Source organism: Stegostoma tigrinum, chromosome 34 (assembly GCF_030684315.1).
Source record: "Stegostoma tigrinum isolate sSteTig4 chromosome 34, sSteTig4.hap1, whole genome shotgun sequence".
In the NCBI taxonomy this organism is placed as follows: domain Eukaryota; kingdom Metazoa; phylum Chordata; class Chondrichthyes; order Orectolobiformes; family Stegostomatidae; genus Stegostoma; species Stegostoma tigrinum.
The window spans coordinates 13526605-13552789 of record NC_081387.1 but is presented as its reverse complement, the minus strand read 5'-3'; the positions used below and the strand labels follow the sequence as shown (position 1 = coordinate 13552789).

Sequence of the window (26185 nt, the reverse complement as noted above, 5' to 3'; positions counted from 1 at the left end):
AGTGCATACGTGTGTGTATGTGAGTATATATGTGTGTGTATGTGAGTATATACGTGTGTGTGTGTGTGTGTGTGTGTATACGTGTTTGTGAGTGAGTGCGAGTGTGTGTGTGTGTGTGTGTGTGTGTGTGTGTGTGTGTGAGTGAGTGAGTGCGTTAGTATGAGAGTGTGAGTGTGTGTGTGTGTGTGTGTGTGTGTGTGTGTGTGTGTGTGTGTGTGCGTGTGAGTGAGTTGAGTGTGCGTGCACGCCCACAGATCACATATCGGACTGAATTCCCGAGGACAGAAAATCCAACCAGGAATGAGTGCCAGCAGTTATAATGTTCTTACTTCCACAACCTCAGGGACTCAGATCCCCTACCCACCCACAGCTTTTTTCCAGAATGAATAATCTTTGTTTTTGCTACATTTTTTTGCTACATGTTTGTGTGTGACTTCAAGTCACAATGCATTTTCACTGAAAGGCATTTTATTAGGGAATTACTCCCAGCTCATTGCCTGAATTTCCTATCATCAGATTGCATTATATGTTCTGAGTTTGCCCCCATTCTGTACATTCCTCCCGTTTGGAAAGTGTGAACAGGAATGAATCCTTTCAGTGGGAGCAGGCTGCGAGTGTCTGCCTGTGAATGAGCGAGTTGTGGATTCCTTTTGTTCATATTGTTGAGGTGAGGCAAATGAGACAGTTGGCCCACCTTATCTTTAATTGCTAGGTAACCAAAGAACTTGCTCTTTCCCCGCAGATGCTAAATATGTGAAGATTGGTTACTATGACAGCACAAACGACAACATGTCCTTCTTTGGCACTGACCGCTGGTTTGGTGAGTCACTCTGTTCAGTTGCTCACATTCACAACCTAAAACTCAATCTTCGCATGTGTGCCACACACAGTTACACCAACACGACTGTGTTATTCATTGTAAGTTACTTCCTCAGTGATGGAAGATGAATTCCATTAGCTGTGCATCAGTGGGTACCTCTGTCAGAATTTCATTGGTTTAAGCCCAACGTCAAGGACCTGGACACAAGATCTATGACTGAGCAATCCTGCCATACTGAAGGAGTGCCGCATTGTCAAAGGGTCAGTACTGAGGGAGTGCCGTACTGTCACAGGGTCAGTACTGAGGGAGTGCCGTACTGTCACAGGGTCAGTACTGAGGGAGTGCCGCATTGTCAAAGGGTCAGTACTGAGGGAGTGCCGCACTGTCAGAGGGTCAGTACTGAGGGAGTGCTGCACTGTCAGAGGGTCAGTACTGAGGGAGTGCCGTACTGTCAAAGGGTCAGTACTGAGGGAGTGCCGCACTGTCAGAGGGTCAGTACTGAGGGAGCGCCGCACTGTCGGAGGGTGAGTACTGAGGGAGTGCTGCACTGTCGGAGGGTCAGTACTGAGGGAGTGCCGCACTGTCAGAGAGTCAGTACTGAGGGAGTGCCACACTGTCAGAGGGTCAGTACTGAGGGAGCGCAGCACTGTCGGAGGGTGAGTACTGAGGGAGTGCCGCACTGTCAAAGGGTCAGTACTGAGGGAGTGCCGCATTGTCAAAGGGTCAGTACTGAGGGAGCGCCGCACTGTCACAGGGTCAGTACTGAGGGAGTGCCGCACTGTCAGAGGGTCAGTACTGAGGGAGTGCCGCACTGTCAGAGGGTCAGTACTGAGGGAGTGCCGCACTGTCAGAGGGTCAGTACTGAGGGAGTGTCACACTGTCAGAGGGTCAGTACTGAGGGAGTGCCGCACTGTCAGAGGGTCAGTACTGAGGGAGCGCCGCACTGTCGGAGGGTGAGTACTGAGGGAGTGCTGCACTGTCGGAGGGTCAGTACTGAGGGAGTGCCGCACTGTCAGAGAGTCAGTACTGAGGGAGTGCCACACTGTCAGAGGGTCAGTACTGAGGGAGTGCCGCACTGTCGGAGGGTCAGTACTGAGGGAGTGCCGCACTGTCAGAGGGTCAGTACTGAGGGAGCGCCGCACTGTCGGAGGGTGAGTACTGAGGGAGTGCTGCACTGTCAGAGGGTGAGTACTGAGGGAGTGCTGCACTGTCAGAGGGTCAGTACTGAGGGAGCGCCGCACTGTCAGAGGGTCAGTACTGAGGGAGTGCCGCACTGTCAGAGGGTCAGTACTGAGGGAGTGCCGCACTGTCGGAGGGTCAGTACTGAGGGAGTGCCGCACTGTCAGAGGGTCAGTACTGAGGGAGCGCCGCACTGTCGGAGGGTCAGTACTGAGGGAGCGCCGCACTGTCAGAGGGTCAGTACTGAGGGAGTGCTGCACTGTCGGAGGGTCAGTACTGAGGGAGTGCCGCACTGTCAGAGGGTCAGTACTGAGGGAGTGCTGCACTGTCGGAGGGTCAGTACTGAGGGAGTGCCGCACTGTCGGAGGGTCAGTACTGAGGGAGTGCCGCACTGTCAGAGGGTCAGTACTGAGGGAGTGCCGCACTGTCGGAGGGTCAGTACTGAGGGAGTGCCGCACTGTCAGAGGGTCAGTGCTGAGGGAGTGCCGCACTGTGAGAGGGTCAGTACTGAGGGAGCACCGCACTGTCAGAGGGTCAGTACTGAGGGAGTGCTGCACTGTCAGAGGGTCAGTACTGAGGGAGTGCCGCACTGTCGGAGGGTCAGTACTGAGGGAGTGCCGCACTGTCAGAGAGTCAGTACTGAGGGAGTGCCGCACTGTCGGAGGGTCAGTACCGAGGGAGTGCCACACTGTCAGAGGGTCAGTACTGAGGGAGTGCCGCACTGTCGGAGGGTCAGTACTGAGGGAGTGCCGCACTGTCAGAGGGTCAGTACTGAGGGAGTGCCGCACTGTCGGAGGGTCAGTACTGAGGGAGTGCCGCACTGTCAGAGGGTCAGTACTGAGGGAGTGCCGCACTGTCGGAGGGTCAGTACTGAGGGAGCGCCGCACTGTCAGAGGGTCAGTACTGAGGGAGTGCCGCACTGTCGGAGGGTCAGTACTGAGGGAGTGCCGCACTGTCAGAGGGTCAGTACTGAGGGAGTGCCGCACTGTCAGAGGGTCAGTACTGAGGGAGTGCCGCACTGTCGGAGGGTCAGTACTGAGGGAGTGCCGCACTGTCAGAGGGTCAGTACTGAGGGAGTGCCGCACTGTCAGAGGGTCAGTACTGAGGGAGTGCCGCACTGTCACAGGGTCAGTGCTGAGGGAGTGCCGCACTGTCAGAGGGTCAGTACTGAGGGAGTGTCGCACTGTCAGAGGGTCAGTACTGAGGGAGTGCTGCACTGTCAGAGGGTCAGTACTGAGGGAGCGCCGCACTGTCAGAGGGTCAGTACTGAGGGAGTGCCGCACTGTCAGTGGGTCAGTACTGAGGGAGTGCCGCACTGTCAGTGGGTCAGTACTGAGGGAGTGCCGCACTGTCAGAGGGTCAGTACTGAGGGAGTGCCGCACTGTCAGTGGGTCAGTACTGAGGGAGTGCCGCACTGTCAGAGGGTTAATACTGAGGGAGTGCTGCACTGTCAGAGGGTCAGTACTGAGGGAGCGCCGCACTGTCAGAGGGTCAGTACTGAGGGAGTGCCGCACTGTCAGAGGGTCAGTACTGAGGGAGTGCCGCACTGTCAGAGGGTCAGTACTGAGGGAGTGCCGCACTGTCAGAGGGTCAGTACTGAGGGAGTGCCGCACTGTCAGAGGGTCAGTACTGAGGGAGTGCCGCACTGTCAGAGGGTCAGTACTGAGGGAGTGCTGCACTGTCGGAGGGGCAGTACTGAGGGAGTGCTGCACTGTCGGAGGGGCAGTACTGAGGTAGTGCTGCACTGTCGGAGGGTCAGTACTGAGGGAGTGCTGCACTGTCAGAGGGTCAGTACTGAGGGAGTGCTGCACTGTCAGAGGGTCAGTACTGAGGGAGTGCCGCACTGTCAGAGGGTCAGTACTGAGGGAGTGCCGCACTGTCAGAGGGTCAGTACTGAGGGAGTGCCGCACTGTCAGAGGGTCAGTACTGAGGGAGTGCCGCACTGTCAGAGGGTCAGTACTGAGGGAGTGCTGCACTGTCGGAGGGTCAGTACTGAGGGAGTGCCACACTGTCAGAGGGTCAGTACTGAGGGAGTGCCACACTGTCAGAGGGTCAGTACTGAGGGAGTGCTGCACTCAACTCCTGACTGTGAGCCTGCGTGTGTTTGTCCTTCAGGTAAGGCTGGGTTTGAATTGTTTGAATGAATTAGCTTTATTGTCACACTTACCGAAATGAGCCCAGCGAGAAGTTCACAAGTCGCCACACCACGAAGGTACAGGTTCTTGAGGGCAAAGAAAAATCAAATCGGTAAAATAAGGAAATAAAAAGTCTTTCACCCAGCATTTAATACCAGGCTTTGAGGGGTTGTTAATAATGTAACCTTGTCCCGTAGGGATTGGAAAATCCCCTCCCCCTACTGCATCCCAAAACCAGCCCAGTTCGTCCCCTCCCCCCACTGCACCACACAACCAGCCCAGCTCTTCCCCTCCACCCACTGCATCCCAAAACCAGTCCAACCTGTCTCTGCCTCCCTAACCGGTTCTTCCTCTCACCCATCCCTTCCTCCCACCCCAAGCCGCACCCCCAGCTACCTACTAACCTCATCCCACCTCCTTGACTTGTCCGTCTTCCCTGGACTGACCTATCCCCTCCCTACCTCCCCACCTATACTCTCTCCACCTATCTTCTTTTCTCTCCATCTTCGGTCCGCCTCCCCCTCTCTCCCTATTTATTCCAGAACCATCACCCCATCCTCCTCTCTGATGAAGGATCTAGGCCCGAAATGTCAGCTTTTGTGCTCCTGAGATGCTGCTTGGCCTGCTGTGTTCATCCAGCCTCACATTTTATTATCTCAGCTGCCGTAATAGGTCCTTATCATATTCACTATCAAGTTTTTATTAAGCAACTAATCTCGGGATGTTTACAACGCTGGTTCACTTTAGAGACAGATATCGGTTTAGGGATGTGTTTACAATCCTCTCAGGCAGGTAAGACCTGAACTTCTTGATCCAGAGGAAGGGATATTATTGCCGCACCAGTTACTTTGAGACAGAATGTCACACTCGTGCCTTTAGGTAAGTTGCAAACAGCCCAAGGAAAATGGGCATCCGCAAGATGGTGTTGTCAGAGATAATGGAAAGTGCAGATGCTGGAGCATCCGAGATAACAAGGTGTGGAGTTGGATGAACACAGCAGGCCAAGCAGCATCTCAGGAGCAGGAAAGCTGACGTTTCGCGCTGAGACCATTTCTGACGAAGGGTCTAGGCCCGAATCGTCAGCTTTTGTGCTCCTAAGGTGCTGCTTGGCCTGCTGTGTTCATCCAGCTTCTCACCTTGTTATCCGCAAGATGGTTGCAGTTAGCACTCGACATCCCTTTGCCTGGTTGAGGTGCTGGATATTGTAGCTAAGAAAGTGACTCTGAGGGCTGTTGTGGAGTGGTAGAGTTCCTACTTCTGAACTAGGAGACCGGGGCTCAAGCCCCGTCTGGCCCCAAGATGTGTCAAAACATCCACAAGCAGGTCGATTGCAAAATTTTGGAACAAGTAAGAGAGGGTTTTGAGGCTCAGCAGTAGTGAGCGAGAAATTCCAGGCTTTTATCCCACCTGGCCTGGATGTCTATCATTATGTGTCTGATGAGAACAACTCAAACCGTGCTGGTATTTAATCAAATGCAGCGGGTGCAAGGTCTTTTTTTGCCAAAAATAAAGAATTGACTCTGAGTAAGAAGTGGAATTTTTTTTGGCACTGTGCTGTCAGGAAGGGGCATAGTGCAAAGAGTGGAGACTTTCCTGTGTGAGGCAAAGGCCGAGTGTGTGGGAACTTGGCTCAAAGTAGAATTTTGTGTAAAAGAGGACCGAGGTGATTTCTAGGAGGTGTACTGTATGCGTTAAACTCTCTCTGTATGAGCAGGAGAAAATAAAGAGACTGGATCCAGAGGTGAGCCTGCAGTGAGATCAGCCGTGGGCTGACATCATGAACACTCCGGCCTTTGCGTGTAGGAGCTGGGACATAATGTTGAGGTTGTACAGGACATTGGTGAGGTCTTTTCTGAAGCATTGTGTCCAGCTCTGGTCACCCTGTTGGATATTATTATCTGGAGAGGGTTCAGAAGAGATTTACCAGGATGTTGCCAGCTATGGAAGGCTTGAGTTATAAAGAAAAGCTGGAAAGCCTAGGACTTCTTTCACTGAAGAGTAGGAGGTTGACAGGCGATCTGATAGAAGTTCATAAAATAACGAGGGGTGTAGGGTCAGTGGTAGTTGCCTTTACCCGAGGATGGAGGATTTCAAGACTAGGGGGTACATTTTTGGAGGTGAGAGGAGAGAGATTTTAAAAAAGCATGAGGGGCAAATTTTTTACACAGACGGTGGTTCACATGTGGAATGAACTTCCAGAGGAAGGGGTGGATGTAGGTACAGTTAGAAAGTTTGAAAGACATTTGGATAAGTACACGAATAGGAAAGGTTTGGAGGGATATGGGCCAGGAGCAGGCAGGTGGGACTAGTTCAGTTTGGGATTATGTTCGGCATGGACTGGTTGATGACTGTATGTGACATGAGTGCAGGGCTGCCTTTTGATTGGCGAATATTTCTAAACCGTAAAGTAAAAGTAAGGTCTTACTTCATGCTTAGGTCCCCGGTGTTTTTCAACTCTCTTTTCTTAAAAGATCGATGCTGCTGTTAGTTTGTATAGTTTAAAATGTCACAGCAAAGCGTAAAGAGCAGGGAATCTGCAGTAAGTAACAAATTGAATCAAATACAGGAGGGCAGGTGATGTGACCCTGCTGCAGCATGTGGAAACTGCTGGACACCAAGGTGATCCAGAACAAGCATATTCGCAGTGCGTGTTTGCAGGCTGAAACATCTCAGCTCCAAGTTGAGGAGCTGGGATCTGAGCTGATGCACCGCACCAGGGAAGGCAGGAGCTACCTGGACCTTGTGCCAAATCATATCCCTCAGTTTGGGCCATTTTGAATTTGGCCTGTGGTCAGTGACAGAAGGGTGTAACTGCAGACTGAGACTGGTTAGGGGGACCCAAGAACAGCATTCAACCCCCGATGTTGTCCAACAGTTACGAGGTTCTTACACACTGCATAGACGAGAGTCAGAACGCAGGGAGGATCATTGAATTGACCCTAGCACCATGGTACAGGAAGCCAGTCAAGTGGAGGGTGGAAATAGGAATGTTACGGTGATAGGGGCAGCGTAACTAGGCCGATAGGGTACTGTTCTCTGCAGCCATGCACAGGAGGGCTAAAGGCTGTGTTGCTACCCAGTGCCAGAGTTAAGAACATCCACTGAGTGTTGTCGAAGAGTGGGAGTGGAGGCATCCAGTCATCACCATACACAACACCAATAGGACTGGGGTGGAGGGACTGCTGGAAAAAATTTGATCAGTTAGGAGGTAAATTGAAAATCAGAACCTCCAAGGCAATACTCTGGTAATTACTACCTAATCCACAGGCAGCTTGGCACTGAGTAGATAAAGTCAAGTTGTTAAATGTGTCGTTCAGAATGGGAGCAATGAGTTTCACTGAGTTCATGGGTCACTGGGACCAGCACTGGGGTAGGAGGGAGCTGGGAGGAGCAATGGGCTTCAGTCAAACCCTGCTGGGACTGGAGTCCTGGCGAATGGAATCATTAGAGCTATAGAGAGAACGTTAAACTAATTAGAGGATGGAGGGTTCTGGGAAAGGGATATTTATGCTTACAAGTCAAATAAAGACACTTCATCATTGTGGGGAAGCTATTTAGATAATGATCTATTATAGATAACATAAAGTGAGAAAGGAAGGGACAGAGTGTCCAAACTTGAAAAAAAAACAGCAACACTGAGGTCAAAGGTGGAAACAGTGGTAAAAAGGCAATTTAGTGGCTGTTCACTTGGATGCAGTCATTTTCGGATGAAAACAAATGAGTGAACAACAGAAGTAGAGATTAGAGGATATGATCTTATAGTCATTGTGGAGACATGATCACAAGGAGACTAAAGTTGGGAATTAAGTATTTAGAGGGATGTGACTTTCCATACGGACAGGCAGGAAGGAAAAGGTGATTGGATATCTTTGTATGAGATGGAATAAGTACAATAGCAGGAAACAATCCTGGATCAGGAGATGTAGAATCCATACATGTGAAAATAAGAAATAACAAGGGGAACAAGACCCCTAACGTTAGCTATATTGTAGGACAGAGAATAGCTCAGGAGGTAAGGAGGGCAAGTAAAAAAGGGAGTATGTTAATCATGGGTGACATTGACCTTCATTGTAGGTTGGGAAAGTCAAATTGGCAGAGGTAGCCATAAGGGAGAATTCATAGAACGTAAAAAAGAAAAATACTATGGGATGCTGTAATAAAAACAAGCACTGGTTAATGTTAATGTCAAAAACAGCCGAACTGTTTATGTTTCGAGTCTGGTGTGAATTCTCTTTGGAACCAGTTTTGAAGAAAAGTCACCCTGAACCCAAACATATACTCTACATCTCTCTCCACTAATGTGACCAGACCTGCTGAGTTTCTCCGACATATTCTGTTTTTAATTTATACATATTTGGGACAGTTTCGTAGAACAATATGTTTTGGATCTAACAGGGACCGGGCCATTTTGGAATTGGTAAGGTACGATGAGGGAGGTTTAATAAATTATCTCAAAGAAGAAGAAATCCCCAGAAAACAATGACCATAGCATGTTAGAAAGGAACAAGGGTGGAGTTAACTAGAATGGATTGGGAAAGGGGTTTTGCAGCAAAGATAATTAGGGATAGACGCTTCAGAAATAGTTTGTCACTCACCACAAAGGCATATCCCAGTGAAAATGAAACCTTCCAAGAAGGGGATAAGCCAACTGTGGTTGACCAGAGAAATGAAAGATGCCAACACATTGAAAAGAAATCCACAGAACATGTCAAAGTTTTGGTGGGGATTGCCAGAGGATTGGCAAAGTTTTAAGAACCAAGAAAGATGATCAAAAACTAATAGCAAGAAGGAATAAACTTTGAGGATAAATTAGCAATAAATGGCAATATTATTAGCAAGAGTTCCTTTAATTCAATGAAAAGAAACATTGAAGCCAAACTGAACATAGGCCCCCCCTTCAAGAATGAGGCTGAGACATAACAATGGACACCGGGAAATGGCAAAGAAATTAATTACATACCTGGCACCAGTCTTCATGGTGCACACTAGCATTCCAAAAATAAAAAATAATAAGGGACGACAAGTCGGAAAGGAAGTTAAGACAATAATAATCGTTAGCAATAGGTACAAGGCAATTAATGGGGTCAGAAGGTTATAAGTCCCCTGGATCTGATCAGATGCATCCTAGAATATTCATTTCGAGTACAGGAGCAGGGTCCTTGGTGAGACCACACCTGGAATACTGTGTGCATTTTTGGTCTCCTTTAGTGAGGAAGGATGATCTTACTCTTGAGGGAGTGCAGCAAAGGTTTAGATTAGATTAGATTAGATTCCGTACAGTGTGGAAACAGGCCCTTCAGCCCAACAAGTCCACACCACCCCTTGGAGCATCCCACCCAGACCCATTCCCCTATAACCCACACACCCCTGAACACTACGGGCAATTTAGTATGGCCGATCCACCTAGCCTGCACATCTTTGGATTGTGGGAGCACCCGGAGGAAACCCACGCAGACACGGGGAGAATGTGCAAACTCCACACAGACAGTCGCCCGAGACGGGAATCGAACCCGGGTCCCTGGCGCTGTGAGGCTGCAGTGCTAATCACTGAGCCACCGTGCCGCCCCTTACTAGATTCAAAAGCTTCTCAATCCCTGGCCTCATCCCATGACCAACCCTTCCCTAGCCCCATGCTTCCTCTCTATTTATTTGAGCTCCCTCTGCACTCCCCCATTTCTGAAGAAGGGCCCTGACCCGAAACGTCTGCCTTCCTGCTCCTCTGCGGTCTGACGTATGAGGAGAGATTGACCAGGTTGGGATTGTTTTAGTTAGGGTTCAGACGAATGAGGGGCTATCTCATAGAGATTTATAAAATTCTAACAGGGCTGGACAGGGTCAATGCAGGGAGGATTTTCTCAATGGTGGGTGTGTCCAGAACCAGTATGAGGATTCAGGGTAGACTAATTAGGATGGAGTTGAGGAAACATTTTTTCACCCAAACAGTGGTGAGCCTGTGGAATTCATTACCACAGGAAGTAGGTGATATCTAAACATTGAATGTGCTCAAGAGACAATGAGATGTAGCACTTGGGGTGAATGGGGTCAAAGGTTATGAGGAGAAAGCAGGATTAGGCTATTGAGTTTGACAAACAGCCACGATCGTGAAGAATGGTGGAGCAGGCTCAAAGGGCCGAATGGCCTCCTCCTGCTCTTATCTTCTATGTTGCTATCTTTCTATGAAGTAGGACAGAGATAGTGGATGCACTGGCAGTTATCTTCCAAGAATCCATAAATTCTAGAAAAGTCTAAGAAGGTTGTCAATGTAACACCTGTCGATAAAAAAGGGAAGAAAAGAAAATCGGCACCTACTTGGTAGTTAGCTTAATATCTGTTACTGAGAATTGTTAGAGTCTATTATAAAGGTCATAATAGGAAAGCATTTAGAAATGCATAATAAGATCAAGCAGAGTCAGCATATCTTCCCACAGAGGGATTCATGCCTGACAAATGTATTCAAATTTTTTGAAAAGGTCTCAGGCAAGATAGATAAAGGGTAAGCAGTAGATGTAATATGTTTGGATTTTCCGAAGGTATTTGATAAGGACCACAAGGTCAGGCTATATAACAAGAGCCAATGGTGTTGTACATTAGCGTGGATAGAGGATTAGCTAACTGATAGAAGGCAGTCAGCTGGCAGTTTCAGGTCGGTAACCTGTAACTAGAGTAGTACAACAAGGATCAATACTGGGGTCACAATTATTTATTATATATTAATGACGTGGATGAAGAAAGTGAATATACCATCGCATGTTCACAGATGACACCAAAGTAGGTAGGAAAGGAAATACTGAAGATGATGCAAGGGAGTATAAACAGGGTCAGTAATTTGGCAAAGACTTGGAAAATGGAATATAACATGGGGAAATGTATGTTTATTCAGTTTGGCAAGAAGACTAGAGGAGATGAATATTATTTAGAGGAGAATGACTGCATAAAGCTGCAGCACAGAGGGATTTGGGAGTTCTTGAGTGCAACTTACAAAAAAGTAGCACACAAATTCAACAAGTAATAGGGAAGACAAATAGAATGTTACTCTCTATTTCAAATGGAATAGACTTTAGTAATAGGGTGATCTTGCTAAAACTGTACAAGGCCACTATTAAACCACACCCAGAATACTGCGAACCATTTTGGGCCCTTTGTCTAAGACATTCTGGCAGTCCAGAGAAGATTCACTGGGTTGCTACTGTGTGGAGAGGAACTGTCTAATGAGGAGACATTGAGTAGGTTGGACCTGTGCTCATTGGAGTCTTGGAGAATAAGAGATCTCATTGAAATGTACAAAATTCACAGGGAACTTGACAAGATAGATAAGGAAAGATTGTTTTCCCCTCATGGGAGAGCCTAGCACTGGAAGGCATCATCTTAGAATAAGGAGTCACATATTTAAGACAGAGATGAACTACAATTTATTCTCTCAGAAGGCAGTGAATCTGTCGATTTCTTTACCACAGATGCTGGTTTGTTACGTGTGTTCCAGGCTGAGATAGATTTTTGAATCAGTAAAGGAAGTAAGGGTTATGGATTATTAGATCATTGAATGGCAGGGCAGCCTCATAGAGTCATACAGCATGGAAACAGACCCTTTAGTCCAACCAGTCCATGCCAAACATAACCCCAAACTAAATGAAAACCAAAAGAACTGTAGATGCTGTAAATCAGGAGCAAAAACAGAAGTTGCTGGAAAAACTCAGCAGGTCTGGCAGCATCTGTGAGGAAAAAAATCAGAGTTAACGATTCGGGTCTGGTGACCCTTCCTCAGAGCTGGGGAAGTGTTCTCAGTGTTCACCGGATCTGAAACATTAACTCCGATTTTTTTCTTCATTGATGCTGCCAGACCTGCTGAGCTTTGCCAGCAACTCCTGTTCTTGTTTCTGTAAACTAGTCCCACCTGCTTTTTCCTAGCCCATATCCCCCCAAGCCTTTCCTATTCATGTATATTTCCAAAGCGCTTTTAAATGTTGTAACTGTACCCACTTCCTCATTCTACACGCGAACCACTCTCTTCGTAAAAAAAAAAGCCTCTTACATCTTCTATAAATCACCCTTCTCTCAATTTAAAAATGTGTCCTCTGGTCTTGAAATCTGCCCACTGTAGGGAATTAAGCATTCACTCTATCTATACTTCATTATTATTTTATAAACTTCTACCAGGTCACCTCTCACTCTCTTACACTCCCTTGGGAAAAAAGGGGTCCCAGCCTGTTTCTTTACAACTCAAATGTTCCATACCCAGCAACATCCTGGTAAATCTCTTCTGAACCCTCTCTATGATGAGCTGAATGGCTTTCCTCTGCACCTACATCCCATGCTCTTAAGGGTGCTGTATAAATGCAAAATGAGATATTCATTGAGAAGGACGGAAAAAAAGTTTTTAAATGAAAACAGTGTTTAGGTAACAGTGAATTGCAGCTGCAGTAAATGATGAGTGAATGAGTCAGAGGACAGTATGTGAATCTCAGCAGTTTGCACTCACAGCTCAAGCTAGCTGGGTAGAAATTAATCACATTAGTCATGCAGCGTCGCAAGTGAAAAAAGACAGAGAGAAGTGATGAAAATAGAGCCATGCAGTGTGAAGGGAACTGGAAAAGGTACAACCGCTCTCAGAAAAACAGGAGATTACCTGCGCCAGGAGACCAGACGGTCCCTGCGTCAGGAGACAGATGGTTTCTGCACCAGGAAGCCAGACGGTCCTGCATCAGGAAGCCAGACGGTCACTGCACCAGGAGACCAGATGGTCCCTATGTCAGGAGACAGACGGTCTCTGCGTCAGGAGACAGACGGTCCCTGCGTCAGGAAACAAGACAGTCACTGCACCAGGAGACCAGACGGTCCCTATGTCAGGAGACAGACGGTCTCTGCGTCAGGAGACAGACGGTCCCTGCGTCAGGAAACAAGACAGTCACTGCACCAGGAGACCAGACGGTCCCTGTGTCAGGAGACAGACGGTCCCTGCGTCAGGAGGCCAGATGTTCCCCGCTTCAGCAGACCAGACGGTCCCTGCGTCAGGAGACCAAACACTCATTGCGTCAGGAGACCAGACACTCCCTGTGTCAGGAGGCCAGACGTTCTCCACGTCAGGAGACAGACGGTCCCTGCGTCAGGAGGCCAGATGTTCCCCGCTTCAGCAGACCAGACGGTCCCTGCGTCAGGAGACCAAACACTCATTGCGTCAGGAGACCAGACACTCCCTGTGTCAGGAGGCCAGACGTTCTCCACGTCAGGAGACAGACGGTCCCCGCGTCAGGAGGCCAGATGTTCCCCGCTTCAGGAGGCCAGACGTTCCCCGCATCAGGAGGCCAGACGGTGCCCGCGTCAGGAGGCCAGACGTTCCCCGCATCAGGAGGCCAGACGGTGCCCGCGTCAGGAGGCCAGATGGTCCCTGCGTCAGGAGGCCAGACGGTCCCCACGTCAGGAGGCCAGACGAAATCAGATAGAGGAATCAGATCCAATAACATTTTGACTGTATTAAAGGACCTGGGTAAATATTTGACAAAGAAAATGAATTACAGGATCCATGAAGAGTGAGGTGGTTGCTGAGATTGTTTCAAAGTATTGTCAGTCTGGCTTTATATCTCTGCAAAGCCACATGAATACTAAAGCGTTATGTCTAGTGTGCAGCTGTCACACTGAAGAACTCACACTTCAAATGTCAAATTTCGAACAGTTATGCATTTAAGAAAGAGGAGGGATTGTCAGGATCCCTTTCTGGCTCCCCTCACCCTGATAATTCTCAGTCATTCCAAGGGTGGGAGTCAGGAATGTGCCAGCAACCACTAAGTGAAAAAAAACCTCTCAGCGATAACTGATTTCTGAGTGACCCCGGGTAGATACCTGCCTGGGGTCAGAATAAGAAACCTGAGCATCAAGAATTATTTCTCTTGAACCATGACCCGTCTGGTGGTTCCTCACTGAGACTGAGGGTCCAGCTGCAACGGCTTATGAGAGAGTGATTTGCATTTGTGTAGTAGCACCTATCACCTAGAGGATGTTATAGCCATTGAAGTGATCACTGTAGAATAATGAGGATTAATATCATAGAATCCCTACAGTGTGAAAGCAGGCTAATTGGCCTTTCAACTCCACACTGCCCCTCTGAAGAGCATCGTCCCACCCTCCTCCCTACCTTAAGCCTGTATTTCCCATGGCTAACCCATACAACCCTGGACACTTTGGGCATTTAGCATTGCCAATCCACCGAGCCTGCACATCTTCAGACTGTGGGAGGAAACCTACACAGACATGGGGAGAATGTGCACACTCCACACAGATTGTCACCCGAGGAAGGAAACTGAACCCAGGTTCCGAACACTGTGAGGTAGCAGCGCTAACCACTGAGCCACCGTGCCACACAAATGTTACCAACAATATCATTTCCGACTAATGTGCCAGAAGGAACTGGAGCCCGAACTAGTTCTGCAATCAATATTTTGTATACAAATTAGTAAACAAGGAGTTTCACAGATCTCCTAAGATTTAGACTACAGTCATTCTTCCAATGAGATAAAGCAGCAGCGTCAGAGTAAGGACAGTCTAGCTCAGTGACACAATCTTGAGAGATTGGACTGATTCCAAATAACTGACAGAGTCCATGAAGCCAGAATGGTATCTCAAACCACAGAGAAAGCTGTGTTAGCACAAACCAGTTGCTGCTCCAGTCTAGAAATCGCAGCAACCAATTTACACACAGTGAGAGCTTGAAAACTGCAAAGTGAGAAATTGCTTCAGTGATGGTGAGCAAGGGTGAAAGTATAGCCAATAAAGCCCATCTTCAGATACACCACAGAGGGCAGTCAGGGTCTTGATGTCATCTGAAATGCGATGGCTCGAGTGATGCTGCAGGACTCCTGTAATGCACATTGGGAGCACTGCTTCAGATTGTGGTGAGTTTATCAGGACTCACCCACACACAGGCTTTCACAGAGTCACAGGCAGCCTCGCAACCAGAAAGAAGAGAACGCGTAGTGAAAGGTGACAGTTTACACCAAGACATCAGGTCCCAGAAACAGGGAGGGAATGAGCGCAATGAGTTGTTGCGGGAAACTGTCACCAGGGCCACAATAATCCCGAATTAGGTCACCCATATCTGCCCATACCCTGCTGTGCTGCACATATTCCACAGCAGCTGGTTATTCAGCTTGGAGAAACTTACATTATATTAATTAGCAGCAGCACTCAGTGTGAGGTACAGGCCTGCAGTGCGGCAGTCACAGTACCATGTCTCCAAGGATTTGGCACCCTGGATTTGGGATTTGTCTCATTTACATTTCCCTTTTCGAAGATTTCCTGTACAAATCAAGCACAACGTATAAATTTGATTCCAGCCTCTAACTCACGCTCGAGTATCCATTATTCAATATATAAACCATCCGAACCCCTCGATTAGATTCCAGTCTGTAACTCACTCCCGGGTATCCATTATTCTAGATATAAACCATCTGAACCCCTCATTAGATTCCAGTCTGTAACTCACTCCCGGGTATCCATTATTCTATATATAAACCATCTGAACCCCTCGATTAGATTCCAGACTGTAACTCACTCCCAGGTATCCATTATTCTATATATAAAACATCCGAACCCTTTGATTAGATTCCAGTCTATAACTCACTCCCAGGTATCCATTATTCTATATATAAACCATCTGAACTCCTCGATTAGATTCCAGTCTGTAAGTCACTCCCAGGTATCCATTATTCTATATATAAACCATCTGAACTCCTCGATTAGATTCCAGTCTGTAACTCACTCCCAGGTATCCATTATTCTATATATAAACCATCCGAACCCCTCGATTAGATTCCAGTCTGTAACTCACTCCCAGGTATCCATTATTCTATATATAAACCATCTGAACCCCTGGATTAGATTCCAGTCTGTAACTTACTCCCAGGTATCCATTATTCTATATATAAACCATCCGAACCCCTCGATCAGATTCCAGTCTGTAACTCACTCCCAGGTATCCATTATTCTATATATAAACCATCCGAACCCCTCGATTAGATTCCAGTCTGTAACTCACTCCCGGGTATCCATTATTCTATATATAAACCATCTGAACCCCTCGATTAGATTCCAGTCTGTAACTCACTCCCAGGTATCCATTATTCTATATATAAACCATCCGAACCCCTCGATGAGATTCCAGTCTGTAACTCACTCCCAGGTATCCATTATTCTATATATAAACCATCTGAACCCCTCGATTAGATTCCAGCCTGTAACTCACTCCCAGGTATCCATTATTCTACATGTAAACCATCTGAACCCCTCAATTAGATTCCAGTCTGTAACTCACTCCCATGTATCCATTATTCTATATATAAACCATCTGAACCCCTCCATTAGATTCCAGTCTGTAACTCACTCCCGGGTATCCATTATTCTATATATAAACCATCTGAACCCCTCGATCAGATTCCAGTCTGTAACTCACTCCCAGGTATCCATTATTCTATATATAAACCATCTGAACCCCTCGATTAGATTCCAGCCTGTAACTCACTCCCAGGTATCCATTATTCTATATATAAACCATCTGAACCCCTCGAATAGATTCCAGTCTGTAACTCACTCCCAGGTATCCATTATTCCATATATAAACCATCTGAACCCCCCGATTAGATTCCAGTCTGTAACTACCCGCAGGTATCCATTATTCTATATATAAACCATCTGAACCCCTCAATTAGATTCCAGTCTGTAACTCACCCCCAGGTATCCATTATTCTATATATAAACCATCTGAACCCCTCGAGTAGATTCCAGACTGTAACTCACTCCCAGGTATCCATTATTCTATATATAAACCATCTGAACCCCTCTATTAGATTCCAGTCTGTAACTCACTCCCAGGTATCCATTATTCTATATATAAACCATCTGAACCCCTCAATTAGATTCCAGTCTGTAACTCACTCCCAGGTATCCATTATTCTATATGTAAACCATCCGAACCCCTCGATTAGATTCCAGTCTGTAACTCACTCCCAGGTATCCATTATTCTATATATAAACCATCCGAACCCCTCCATTAGATTCCAGTCTGTAACTCACTCCCAGGTATCCATTATTCTATATATAAACCATCTGAACCCCTCGATTAGATTCCAGTCTGTAACTCACCCCCAGGTATCCATTATTCTATATATAAACCATCCGAACCCCTCGATTAGATTCCAGTATGTAACTCACTCCCAGGTATCCATTATTCTATATAGAAACCATCTGAACCTCTCGATTAGATTCCAGTCTGTAACTCACTCCCAGGTATCCATTATTCTATATATAAACCATCTGAACCCCTCGATTAGATTCCAGCCTGTAACTCACTCCCAGGTATCCATTATTCTATGTATAAACCATCCGAACCCCTCGAATACATTCCAGTCTGTAACTCACTCCCAGGTATCCATTATTCTATATATAAACCATCCGAACCCCTCGAATACATTCCAGCCTGTAACTCACTCCCAGGTATCCATTATTCTATATATAAACCATCTGAACCCCTCAATTCGATTCCAGTCTGTAACTCACTCCCAGGTATCCATTATTCTATATATAAACCATCTGAACCCCTCGATTCGATTCCAGTCTGTAACTCACTCCCAGGTATCCATTATTCTATATATAAACCATCTGAACTCCTCGATTAGATTCCAGTCTGTAACTCACTCCCAGGTATCCATTATTCTATATATAAACCATCCGAACCCCTCGATTAGATTCCAGACTGTAACTCACTCCCAGGTATCCATTATTCTATATATAAACCATCTGAACCCCTCGATTAGATTCCAGTCTGTAACTTACTCCCAGGTATCCATTATTCTATATATAAACCATCCGAACCCCTCGATTAGATTCCAGTCTGTAACTCACTCCCAGGTATCCATTATTCTATATATAAACCATCCGAACCCCTCGATTAGATTCCAGACTGTAACTCACTCCCAGGTATCCATTATTCTATATATAAACCATCCGAACCCCTCGATTAGATTCCAGTCTGTAACTCACTCCCAGGTAACCATTTTTCTATATATAAACCATCTTAACCCCTCGATTAGATTCCAGTCTGTAACTCACTCCCAGGTATCCATTATTCTATATATAAACCATCTGAACCCCTCTATTAGATTCCAGTCTGTAACTCACTCCCAGGTATCCATTATTCTATATATAAACCATCCGAACCCCCGATTAGATTCCAGTCTGTAACTCACTCCCAGGTATCCATTATTCTATATATAAACCATCTGAACCCCTCGAATAGATTCCAGTCTGTAACTCACCCCCAGGTATCCATTATTCTATATATAAACCATCTGACCCCCTCGAATAGATTCCAGTCTGTAACTCACCCCCAGGTATCCATTATTCTATATATAAACCATCTGAACCCCTTGATTAGATTCCAGTCTGTAATTCACTCCCAGGTATCCATTATTCTATATAGAAACCATCTGAAGCCCTCGAATAGATTCCAGTCTGTAAGTCACCCCCAGCTATCCATTATTCTATATATAAACCATCCGAACCCCTCGATTAGATTCCAGTCTCTAACACACTCCCAGGTATCCATTATTCTAGATATAAACCATCTGAACCCCTCGAATAGATTCCAGACTGTAACTCACCCCCAGGTATCCATTATTCAATATATAAACCATCTGAACCCCTCAATTAGATTCCAGTCTGTAACTCACTCCCAGGTATCCATTATTCTATATATAAACCATCTGAACCCCTCGATTAGATTCCAGTCTGTAACTCACTCCCAGGTATCCATTATTCTATATATAAACCATCCGAACCCCTCGATTAGATTCCAGTCTGTAACTCACTCCCAGGTATCCATTATTCTATATATAAACCATCTGAACCCCTCGATTAAATTCCAGTCTGTAACTCACTCCCAGGTATCCATTATTCTATATATAAACCATCTGAACCCCTCGATTAGATTCCAGTCTCTAACTCACTCCCAGGTATCCATTATTCTATATATAAACCATCCGAACCCCTCGAATAGATTCCAGTCTGTAACTCACACCCAGGTATCCATTATTCTATATATAAAACATCCGAACCCCTCGATTAGATTCCAGTCTGTAACTCACTCCCAGGTATCCATTATTCTATATATAAACCATCCGAACCCCTCGATTAGATTCCAGACTGTAACTCACTCCCAGGTATCCATTATTCTATATATAAACCATCTGAACCCCTCGATTAGATTCCAGTCTGTAACTCACTCCCAGGTATCCATTTTTCTATATATAAACCATCTGAACCCCTCGATTAAATTCCAGTCTGTAACTCACTCCCAGGTATCCATTATTCTATATATAAACCATCCGAACCCCTCGAATAGATTCCAGTCTGTAACTCACACCCAGGTATCCATTATTCTATATATAAAACATCCGAACCCCTCGATTAGATTCCAGTCTGTAACTCACTCCCAGGTATCCATTATTCTATATATAAACCATCCGAACCCCTCGATTAGATTCCAGTCTGTAACTCACACCCAGGTATCCATTATTCTATATATAAACCATCTGAAACCCTCAATTGGATTCCAGTCTGTAACTCACTCCCAGGTATCCATTATTCTATATATAAACCATCCAAACCCCTCGAATACATTCCAGACTGTAACTCACTCCCAGGTATCCATTATTCTATATATAAACCATCCGAACCCCTCGATTAGATTCCAGTCTGTAACTCACCCCCAGGAATCCATTATTCTATATATAAAACATCCGAACCCCTCGATTAGATTCCAGTCTGTAACTCACTCCCGGGTATCCATTATTCTATATATAAACCATCTGAACCCCTCGATTAGATTCCAGTCTGTAACTCACTCCCAGGTATCCATTATTCTATATATAAACCATCCGAACCCCTCGATTAGATTCCAGTCTGTAACTCACTCTCAGGTATCCATTATTCTATATATAAACCATCCGAACCCCTCGATTAGATTCCAGTCTGTAACTCACTCCCAGGTATCCATTATTCTATATATAAACAATCTGAACCCCTCGATTAGATTCCAGTCTGTAACTCACTCCCAGGTATCCATTATTCTATATATAAACCATCTGAACTCCTCGATTAGATTCCAGTCTGTAAGTCACTCCCAGGTATCCATTATTCTATATATAAACCATCTGAACTCCTCGATTAGATTCCAGTCTGTAACTCACTCCCAGGTATCCATTATTCTATACATAAACCATCCGAACCCCTCGATTAGATTCCAGTCTGTAACTCACTCCCAGGTATCCATTATTCCATATATAAACCATCTGAATCCCTGGATTAGATTCCAGTCTGTAACTCACTCCCAGGTATCCATTATTCTATATATAAACCATCCGAACCCCTCGATTAGATTCCAGTCTGTAACTCACTCCCAGGTATCCATTATTCTATATATAAACCATCCGAACCCCTCGATTAGATTCCAGTCTGTAACTCACTCCCGGGTATCCATTATTCTATATATAAACCATCTGAACCCCTCGATTAGATTCCAGTCTGTAACTCACTCCCAGGTATCCATTATTCAATATATAAACCATCCGAACCCCTCGATTAGATTCCAGTCTGTAACTCACTCCCAGGTATCCATTATTCTATATATAAACCATCTGAACCCCTCGATTAGATTCCAGCCTGTAACTCACCCCCAGGTATCCATTATTCTATATATAAACCATCTGAACCCCTCCATTCGATTCCAGCCTGTAACTCACTCCCAGGTATCCATTATTCTACATGTAAACCATCTGAACCCCTCAATTAGATTCCAGTCTGTAACTCACTCCCATGTATCCATTATTCTATATATAAACCATCTGAACCCCTCCATTAGATTCCAGTCTGTAACTCACTCCCGGGTATCCATTATTCTATATATAAACCATCTGAACCCCTCGATCAGATTCCAGTCTGTAACTCACTCCCAGGTATCCATTATTCTATATATAAACCATCTGAACCCCTCGAATAGATTCCAGTCTGTAACTCACTCCCAGGTATCCATTATTCTATATATAAACCATCTGAAATCCCCGATTAGATTCCAGTCTGTAACTACCCGCAGGTATCCATTATTCTATATATAAACCATCTGAACCCCTCAATTAGATTCCAGTCTGTAACTCACCCCCAGGTATCCATTATTCTATATATAAACCATCTGAACCCCTCGATTAGATTCCAGACTGTAACTCACTCCCAGGTATCCATTATTCTATATATAAACCATCTGAACTCCTCGATTAGATTCCAGTCTGTAACTCACTCCCAGGTATCCATTATTCTATATATAAACCATCCGAACCCCTCGATTAGATTCCAGTCTGTAACTCACTCCCAGGTATCCATTATTCTATATATAAACCATCTGAACCCCTGGATTAGATTCCAGTCTGTAACTCACTCCCAGGTATCCATTATTCTATATATAAACCATCCGAATCCCTCGATTAGATTCCAGTCTGTAACTCACTCCCAGGTATCCATTATTCTATATATGAACCATCCGAACCCCTCGATTAGATTCCAGTCTGTAACTCACTCCCGGGTATCCATTATTCTATATATAAACCATCTGAACCCCTCGATTAGATTCCAGTCTGTAACTCACTCCCAGGTATCCATTATTCAATATATAAACCATCCGAACCCCTCGATTAGATTCCAGTCTGTAACTCACTCCCAGGTATCCATTATTCTATATATAAACCATCTGAACCCCTCGATTAGATTCCAGCCTGTAACTCACCCCCAGGTATCCATTATTCTATATATAAACCATCTGAACCCCTCCATTCGATTCCAGCCTGTAACTCACTCCCAGGTATCCATTATTCTACATGTAAACCATCTGAACCCCTCAATTAGATTCCAGTCTGTAACTCACTCCCATGTATCCATTATTCTATATATAAACCATCTGAACCCCTCCATTAGATTCCAGGCTGTAACTCACACCCGGGTATCCATTATTCTATATATAAACCATCTGAACCCCTCGATCAGATTCCAGTCTGTAACTCACTCCCAGGTATCCATTATTCTATATATAAACCATCTGAACCCCTCGAATAGATTCCAGTCTGTAACTCACTCCCAGGTATCCATTATTCTATATATAAACCATCTGAAATCCCCGAAAAGATTCCAGTCTGTAACTACCCGCAGGTATCCATTATTCTATATATAAACCATCTGAACCCCTCAATTAGATTCCAGCCTGTAACTCACCCCCAGGTATCCATTATTCTATATATAAACCATCTGAACCCCTCGATTAGATTCCAGACTGTAACTCACTCCCAGGTATCCATTATTCTATATATAAACCATCCGAACTCCTCGAATAGATTCCAGTCTGTAACTTACTCCCAGGTATCCATTATTCTATATATAAACCATCTGAACCCCTCTATTAGATTCCAGTCTGTAACTCACTCCCAGGTATCCATTATTCTATATATAAACCATCTGAACCCCTCAATTAGATTCCAGTCTGTAACTCACTCCCAGGTATCCATTATGCTATATATAAACCATCCGAACCCCTCGATTAGATTCCAGTCTGTAACTCACTCCCGGGTATCCATTAATCTATATATAAACCATCTGAACCCCTCGATTAGATTCCAGTCTGTAACTCACTCCCAGGTATCCATTATTCTATACGTAAACCATCTGAACCCCTCGATTAGATTCCAGTCTGTAACTCACCCCCAGGTATCCATTATTCTATATATAAACCATCTGAACCCCTCGAATAGATTCCAGTCTGTAACTCACTCCCAGGTATCCATTATTCCATATATAAACCATCCGAACCCCTCGATTAAATTCCAGTCTGTAACTCACTCCCAGGTATCCATTATTCCATATATAAACCATCCGAACCCCTCGATTAAATTCCAGTCTGTAACTCACTCCCAGGTATCCATTATTCTATATATAAACCATCCGAACCCCTCGATTCGATTCCAGTCTGTAACTCACTCCCAGGTATCCATTTTTCTATATATAAACCATCTGAACCCCTCGAATAGATTCCAGTCTGTAACTCACTCCCAGGTATCCATTATTCTATATATAAACCATCCGAACCCCTCGATTAGATTCCAGTCTGTAACTCACACCCAGGTATCCATTATTCTATATATAAACCATCTGAACCCCTCGATTAGATTCCAGTCTGTAACTCACTCCCAGGTATCCATTATTCTATATATAAACCATCCGAACCCCTCGATTAGATTCCAGTCTGTAACTCACTCCCAGGTATCCATTATTCTATATATAAACCATCCGAACCCCTCGATTAGATTCCAGACTGTAACTCACTCCCAGGTATCCATTATTCTACATATAAACCATCTGAACCCCTCGATTAGATTCCAGACTGTAACTCACTCCCAGGTATCCATTATTCTATATATAAACCATCCGAACCCCTCGATTAGATTCCAGTCTGTAACTCACTCCCAGGTAACCATTTTTCTATATTTAAACCATCTGAACCCCTCGATTAGATTCCAGTCTGTAACTCACTCCCAGGTATCCATTATTCTATATATAAACCATCTGAACCCCTCGATTAGATTCCAGTCCTTAACTCACTCCCAGGTATCCATTATTCTATATATAAACCATCCGAACCCCCGATTAGATTCCAGTCTGTAACTCACTCCCAGTTATCCATTATTCTATATATAAACCATCTGAACCCCTCGAATAGATTCCAGTCTGTAATTCACTCCCAGGTATCCATTATTCTATATATAAACCATCTGAACCCCTCGAATAGATTCCAGTCTGTAAGTCACCCCCAGGTATCCATTATTCTATATATAAACCATCTGAACCACTCGATTAGATTCCAGTCTGTAACTCACTCCCAGGTATCCATTATTCTATATATAAACCATCCGAACCCCTCGATTAGATTCCAGTCTCTAACTCACTCCCAGGTATCCATTATTCTATATATAAACCATCCGAACCCCTCGATTAGATTCCAGTCTGTAACTCACTCCCAGGTATCCATTATTCTATATATAAACCATCCGAACCCATCGATTAGATTCCAGTCTGTAACTCACTCCCAGGTATCCATTATTCTATATATAAACCATCTGAACCCCTCGAATAGATTCCAGACTGTAACTCACCCCCAGGTATCCATTATTCAATATATAAACCATCTGAACCCCTCGATTAGATTCCAGTCTGTAACTCACTCCCAGGTATCCATTATTCTATATATAAACCATCTGAACCCCTCGATTAGATTCCAGTCTGTAACTCACTCCCAGGTATCCATTATTCTATATATAAACCATCCGAACCCCTCGATTAGATTCCAGTCTGTAACTCACACCCATGTATCCATTATTCTATATATAAACCATCTGAACCCCTCCATTAGATTCCAGTCTGTAACTCACTCCCGGGTATCCATTATTCTATATATAAACCATCTGAACCCCTCGATCAGATTCCAGTCTGTAACTCACTCCCAGGTATCCATTATTCTATATATAAACCATCTGAACCCCTCGATTAGATTCCAGCCTGTAACTCACTCCCAGGTATCCATTATTCTATATATAAACCATCTGAACCCCTCGAATAGATTCCAGTCTGTAACTCACTCCCAGGTATCCATTATTCCATATATAAACCATCTGAACCCCCCGATTAGATTCCAGTCTGTAACTACCCGCAGGTATCCATTATTCTATATATAAACCATCTGAACCCCTCAATTAGATTCCAGTCTGTAACTCACCCCCAGGTATCCATTATTCTATATATAAACCATCTGAACCCCTCGAGTAGATTCCAGACTGTAACTCACTCCCAGGTATCCATTATTCTATATATAAACCATCTGAACCCCTCTATTAGATTCCAGTCTGTAACTCACTCCCAGGTATCCATTATTCTATATATAAACCATCTGAACCCCTCAATTAGATTCCAGTCTGTAACTCACTCCCAGGTATCCATTATTCTATATGTAAACCATCCGAACCCCTCGATTAGATTCCAGTCTGTAACTCACTCCCAGGTATCCATTATTCTATATATAAACCATCCGAACCCCTCCATTAGATTCCAGTCTGTAACTCACTCCCAGGTATCCATTATTCTATATATAAACCATCTGAACCCCTCGATTAGATTCCAGTCTGTAACTCACCCCCAGGTATCCATTATTCTATATATAAACCATCCGAACCCCTCGATTAGATTCCAGTATGTAACTCACTCCCAGGTATCCATTATTCTATATAGAAACCATCTGAACCTCTCGATTAGATTCCAGTCTGTAACTCACTCCCAGGTATCCATTATTCTATATATAAACCATCTGAACCCCTCGATTAGATTCCAGCCTGTAACTCACTCCCAGGTATCCATTATTCTATGTATAAACCATCCGAACCCCTCGAATACATTCCAGTCTGTAACTCACTCCCAGGTATCCATTATTCTATATATAAACCATCCGAACCCCTCGAATACATTCCAGCCTGTAACTCACTCCCAGGTATCCATTATTCTATATATAAACCATCTGAACCCCTCAATTCGATTCCAGTCTGTAACTCACTCCCAGGTATCCATTATTCTATATATAAACCATCTGAACCCCTCGATTCGATTCCAGTCTGTAACTCACTCCCAGGTATCCATTATTCTATATATAAACCATCTGAACTCCTCGATTAGATTCCAGTCTGTAACTCACTCCCAGGTATCCATTATTCTATATATAAACCATCCGAACCCCTCGATTAGATTCCAGACTGTAACTCACTCCCAGGTATCCATTATTCTATATATAAACCATCTGAACCCCTCGATTAGATTCCAGTCTGTAACTTACTCCCAGGTATCCATTATTCTATATATAAACCATCCGAACCCCTCGATTAGATTCCAGTCTGTAACTCACTCCCAGGTATCCATTATTCTATATATA

At 44.9% G+C, this 26185-nt stretch overlaps 1 protein-coding gene across 3 annotated transcripts in view; it reads left to right on the top strand.

Annotated features, from left to right (window-relative positions):
• gabbr1b (gamma-aminobutyric acid (GABA) B receptor, 1b) overlaps positions 1–26185 on the top strand; it is a 458524-nt gene that overhangs the window by 344734 nt on the left and 87605 nt on the right. For all 3 annotated transcript variants that reach the window (XM_048520001.2, XM_048520003.2, XM_048520002.2), the window contains exon 14: positions 743–820. In XM_048520001.2, the coding sequence (XP_048375958.1) occupies positions 743–820 (78 nt within the window). The remainder of the gene's footprint in view (positions 1–742; positions 821–26185) is intronic.